At 40.4% G+C, this 5979-nt stretch overlaps 1 protein-coding gene across 1 annotated transcript; it reads right to left on the bottom strand.

Annotated features, from left to right (window-relative positions):
* Nucleotides 1-3800: 3800 nt before the first annotated feature.
* On the bottom strand, nucleotides 3801-5727 carry LOC121558600 (transcription and mRNA export factor ENY2-2). Its single transcript, XM_041871989.1, has 5 exons — nucleotides 5619-5727; nucleotides 5189-5266; nucleotides 5027-5097; nucleotides 4194-4268; nucleotides 3801-4054 (listed from the first exon to the last, which is right to left on the bottom strand). Exons 2-5 carry the CDS (start codon nucleotides 5254-5256, stop codon nucleotides 3981-3983), a joined length of 288 nt encoding a protein of 95 aa, XP_041727923.1. The 5' UTR covers nucleotides 5257-5266; nucleotides 5619-5727; the 3' UTR covers nucleotides 3801-3980.
* Between the last annotated feature and the right edge of the window lie 252 nt (nucleotides 5728-5979).

Raw genomic sequence — 5979 nt, 5'->3', positions numbered from 1 at the left:
CATGGAAAGTTATACATTATAAATCTATATAACTTATATGATGGAGTATTGACATAAAAGGTAAAACAATGAAGTGCATGCGTGTTAAAATGATTATAATACATATTTTGGATTGACCATCATACCATTCTATTCCATCATCCATGTTAAAATTATTAATTATTTTCACAGTTCTCTTATGTGCTTTGCCTTGCTGTCATGTATGGATTTTTTTATTCTTTTTTAAAATAATGTTACTGTACCTCAGTTTTGTTTGTACTGTAAGAAACGTGTTAATGGCATTTACTTGTAGCCAAGTTAGACAAAAGACTACATTGCACATAAGGGACTCAATATACAGGACCACACTTTTGTCTCAATTAACAATTGACTCCGTTGCTTTCATGCTGAAATTATACGATTCCTGTTACTGAACATATCTACACACCACACACACTATTTTCCTTTCTCTTTTTTCCTTTCTCTGCACAGGCACTGCTTGATATCTCCATCAGTGCAGATGATGTCATCCAAGCCTTGTGGTGCTCTCTGCTTTATGATTGGTCTCTCAGAGGCCGCAGACATGCCACACGGGATGCCACCAATTAGTACGCAGGACCTCTGAGTGGACGAATAGGCTCCATCTGGTGTTGTTTACCTTTGTCTTTACTGTTCAAGCTTTATGATCTAGCCTATGTCCTTCTTTCATTATCAACAGCACTGTGTGGGTCCAGAGCGTTGAGGGCAAGTCGAGAATGGACTGAGAAAGTAAATATAATTTGTATGATAATAATTGCATCATTCACCAGTAATTCTATAGGCAGTACAGGGCCAGCTAGCGTGTTGAACCCTTTATATAGTGAGGGTCCGGGGAGATAGCCCTGACGATAATTGATTGATGTTGGCCATTAAAAGAGCCAGCTAGAGTTCTGGGCTAGGGTCTGGGGGTGGGGGGTTACAGGCAGGCAGCCTCCCTCCCCAGCAGTACTGTATATCAGCATGTTGTCACCTGGGCTGATGTCACGGCAGGTCCTTCGGCTAACAAAACACGCAGTCTGTCTTCAGTAAGTGACCAGTGCAAAGGCTCACTCACTACCTGGTAATGTGCTACTAATGCCGAAGGGTGCGCTACACGGGTTCACAGCCATTCAGAATGTAATCTATAGCCTATTCGCTATTCCTGGTCTGTAACAAGAGTGGTTTAAACAAAACCAAGTGATCTGAGTCATCTTATGGAATTGACAAAACTATAAAACAGACCCGAGCCTTATAGGCTAATCTGTGAAAATGCACTTTACCAATGTGATATGAAGTTTACAGTGGGGGAAAAAAAGTATTTAGTCAGCCACCAATTGTGCAAGTTCTCCCACTTAAAAAGATGAGAGAGGCCTGTAATTTTCATCATAGGTACACGTCAACTATGACAGACAAAATGAGCATTTCTTTTCCAGAAAATCACATTGTAGGATTTTTAATGAATTTATTTGCAAATTATGGTGGAAAATAACTATTTGGTCAATAACAAAATTTTCTCAATACTTTGTTATATACCCTTTGTTGGCAATGACACAGGTTAAAGGTTTTCTGTAAGTCTTCACAAGGTTTTCACACACTGTTGCTGGTATTTTGGCCCATTCCTCCATGCAGATCTCCTCTAGAGAAGTGATGTTTTGGGGCTGTCGCTGGGCAACACGGACTTTCAACTCCCTCCAAAGATTTTCTATGGGGTTGATATCTGGAGACTGGCTAGGCCACTCCAGGACCTTGAAATGCTTCTTACGAAGCCACTCCTTCGTTGCCCGGGCAGTGTGTTTGGGATCATTGTCATGCTGAAAGACCCAGCCACGTTTCATCTTCAATGCCCTTGCTGATGGAAGGAGGTTTTCACTCAAAATCTCACGATACATGGCCCCATTCATTCTTTCCTTTACACGGATCAGTCGTACTGGTCCCTTTGCAGAAAAAACAGCCCCAAAGAATGATGTTTCCACCCCCATGCTTCACAGTAGGTATGGTGTTCTTTGGATGCAACTCAGCATTCTTTGTCCTCCAAACACGACGAGTTGAGTTTTTACCAAAAAGTTCTATTTTGGTTTCATCTGACCATATGACATTCTCCCAATCCTCTTCTGGATCATCCAAATGCACTCTAGCAAACTTCAGACGGGCCTGGACATGTACTGGCTTAAGCAGGGGGACACGTCTGGCACTGCAGGATTTGAGTCCCTGGCGGCGTAGTGTGTTACTGATGGTAGGCTTTGTTACTTTGGTCCCAGCTCTCTGCAGGTCATTCACTAGGGCCCCCTGTGTGGTTCTGGGATTTTTGCTCACTGTTCTTGTGATCATTTTGACCCCACGGGGTGAGATCTTGCGTGGAGCCCCAGATCGAGGGAGATTATCAGTAGTCTTGTATGTCTTCCATTTCCTAATAATTGCTCCCACAGTTGATTTCTTCAAACCAAGCTGCTTACCTATTGCAGATTCAGTCTTCCCAGCCTGGTGCAGGTCTACAATTTTGTTTCTGGTGTCCTTTGACAGCTCTTTGGTCTTGGCCATAGTGGAGTTTGGAGTGTGACTGTTTGAGATTGTGGACAGGTGTCTTTTATACTGATAACAAGTTCAAACAGGTGCCATTAATACAGGTAACGAGTGGAGGACAGAGGAGCCTCTTAAAGAAGAAGTTACAGGTCTGTGAGAGCCAGAAATCTTGCTTGTTTGTAGGTGACCAAATACTTATTTTCCACCATAATTTGCAAATAAATTCATTAAAAATCCTACAATGTGATTTTCTGGATTTTTTTTCCTCAATTTGTCTGTCATAGTTGACGTGTACCTATGATGAAAATTACAGGCCTCTCTCATCTTTTTAAGTGGGAGAACTTGCACAATTGGTGGCTGACTAAATACTTTTTTCCCCCACTGTATATAGTTGTGTCCAGAATGAGAAAGGCTTAAATTGTATTTAGAGTAACAGCCAGGACATTGTGGAGAGGGGTCGTGGCCCAGCTTTTTACAGATTTTCTTTAACTAACACACCATGGTACAACTTTTGTTTCTGGACTTGTCAACCCAAGGAGTCTCTCATATGAACAATTGCTAATTTCACACACTACACTCACAGGACCTTGGAACAATCTGAAAACCCTCTCTGTAAGGGCAATTTGTCCCTTGGTGCATCCACATGAGTTATATCTCTCCCTGTGAACAGGGTCACTCGTGTTTATCTTTTCATGATCTCTCCCCCCTGTCAGGACCACTCTGTTATTCTAGGAAGTAAAGCAGCAGCAGGGTTGTCATTATGGGAACATGTATGTTTGGATATAAGCACAGGGGATGTCATTTAGTCAAAGGACAACTGAAGTTTCAATGCACCACTGTAGTGTTTCAGGTTACCATGGTAAATTGCTCATACAGCTCCATATCTTGAGTTTAAGTAAATTATTCCATTCTTTATTGTGCATATTTTGACAGTACCGCTAGTATGAGATTAACTATTGCCCAGATACTCAATTGAGTATCTGAGTACAAAAATTGGTTAATCTACAAAGTTAATCTACACCGACTGTAACACGGTCTAACAGCTCAAGCGTCATTGCAAGTCTTTTTTCAAAAACAAAACATCGCTTTGAACTTCTTACAAAACCCAGAACCAGCCTTATTACCAATCCCTCTCAAAAGCATTTCCCTAATGACAAACCAACTCAAAATGAGAAGACAATCCACAGATCAAAAGTCATCGTTTTAAAAACAGCATAGCATGTTATGTAGTCTAACACAATGTAGTTATTGACACGTTGAATCATGTAAAGAACTGCCGATGGTGAAAACAAACATCTTTATTCTTAAAATCGGACATTGAACAAAGCAACTGAATAGGTCTAAATCATGATGGAAGATTGCATCACATAGCTAATAATAACAGCATGATGGCAAAAATAAAACAAGTTCTCTATAACAAATCTGAAAGCAAAAGGGTATAAAAAAAGATCACGCTGGTTCCATTATGTGGCATGCTGAGCCAGGAAGGCTCTTATCCTCTGCAGCAGCTCCTTCTTCACGCTGTCAGGCACCAGAACTGAGGGGGAAATAAATATACAGTATCCGGTTCAGGTTATGATAGTAGTGTTATGATCAACTTTACGGAAGTTATTAAACAAAGGGACGAGAAAAAAGGTACTGTATACACAACAATGAAAAGCACAAGGCCTAAATACCTCTTCCTTTAGGGGTGATTTCTACCACAAGGTCCTCGACAGTCACATGCTCCAAGCCCTTTTCCTTGATGACATCTGGAAAACAGTTACATGACTGGCATGATGGTTACACCGCTGGATGCATTGGCACTAATAGAATAAGTGTTTTACAGTGTCAGAGGCGTCATGCCCAAAGGGTGCCCCCTTAGATTTGTCCTGTTTAAAAAATAATAAAACAATTAATTTTGTTTAAAATGTTGTTGTTCTCTGTAATACTACTAGCCACCTAGCAATTTATATAGTTTGCTTTACTAGCCCAGATAGATTCCTAATCTCATAACTAGCTACCAAGAAGCCATTTCAGGCTATCAATGAAGTTAGAGTAGTTAGCTTGTCTAACTATCTTAGATGGCATGCCTGCTGTCAAGGTTGGTAGACTTTAGAAAAGCAAGCAACTACAAAATGTACTGAGTAAGACTCATATTCCTTTCACCCAGAATTTAGCAGAGAAGCATATTCAGTTAATTAAAAACACCAGTCAGGAGGATACAGACAGCTCAAGAGGTATGTTTAGATGTGCAGAAAAATATCAATATCCTTTTTTTTTTTTTTACATAGAATAAAGCATAATGATTATGGCTGTAGATTTCTGGAAAAAAGGTGTTTCAGGTGTTTGAAAAATGCGAAATGTTCCCAATTTACGGCCAGCTACCTCCGACCACCACCTTAGTCATCCTCACGTACTTTGGGCCCCGTTAGATTTTTGGGGTGCATGACGCCCCTGAGTGTCATACTCATCATTTCTATTACCGACTTTTCATGACATCCCCACCACACATGATAGTAACTCTTACCTTTGCAATGAGCTTTCAGCTGATCCCTCCATCCGCATTCAGTGAGTTTAGCTCTGAGCAACTCCTTCAATCTGTGGATCAACCAAAATAAGCAAGAACAGTGACCATAGATTGATGGGTCTTCTAATAATGATTAACTAGACATTTGAAAAATGTTCGTACCGCTCTCGTTCACCCATCTCAGTTAACTTCTGATTAATTGTTGCTCTCATCTTGGAATCTTTGCTCATATTCTTTTAGCTGAAAAAGTGAGATTCAGAATGAGTATATGTTGTGGTGTTAGCTAGCTAGCTATCATTAGTCAACTGCTGAGGCAGGGATCAGTTGAATAGTTAGCTACATACTGTAACAGTCTACAAACAAGGTGGACAGCTGTCTAGCATTAAAAATGTTAGGTTTGGGCTGTAGCTAAATCACTCCTCTTTAGAACAAGCCACGAGTCGCATGAATCATGCTTTGCTTGCTTGCTATGCTAACTGTTGACAAGCTAACGTATTTCTGACGTTAGCCAGGCAAACAAGCTAGCTCACTATCTGATAATTGGTGATAATAAGACACATAGCTATCAAGGTCGTAACATTCTCACACTTACCCAAAACTTTCGATGAAATGTGCATGCTGTTTCACACAGTGCCAATAAAAGTATAACTGGCGAGCTAGTTAGCCACAGCTAATTGTTGTGTCCCACAATTAATAAGGACCCCAGGAAACCGTTGATACAGAAAAGTTCCTACCTTTTAATGAAGTACTATCGTTATGCCACTAGGTGGTAGCGTTGATCAACAACACAGATTATAACAGACTCAACTGTTGCAGGTTGATAACGTTACATTGATGAGATCAGAGGATTTTTATGTTCTTATAATGCCCTTTATTGTAAATGTGACCACGAAGTGCTGTTTTTGGCAAGCATTAGATGGTTGATCAATCCTAATAATATTCGGTAAGAAGAA

The sequence above is a fragment of the Coregonus clupeaformis genome, unplaced genomic scaffold (genome assembly GCF_020615455.1).
Source record: "Coregonus clupeaformis isolate EN_2021a unplaced genomic scaffold, ASM2061545v1 scaf0155, whole genome shotgun sequence".
NCBI classification, from domain to species: Eukaryota; Metazoa; Chordata; class Actinopteri; order Salmoniformes; family Salmonidae; genus Coregonus; species Coregonus clupeaformis.
The sequence above is the reverse complement of the archived record's forward strand: the minus strand, read 5'-3'. Positions and strand labels throughout refer to the sequence as shown.

Excerpts from the sequence above, each read along its gene's own strand:
- LOC121558600 (XM_041871989.1), bottom strand. The coding sequence starts at position 5,256 with ATGAGCAAAGATTCCAAGATGAGAGCAACAATTAATCAGAAGTTAACT. Across the intron at positions 5,098-5,188 it reads GAGATGGGTGAACGAGAGCG|ATTGAAGGAGTTGCTCAGAG; the intron begins GTACGAACATTT and ends GTTGATCCACAG. Across the intron at positions 4,055-4,193 it reads AATCACCCCTAAAGGAAGAG|TTCTGGTGCCTGACAGCGTG; the intron begins GTATTTAGGCCT and ends TTTCCCCCTCAG.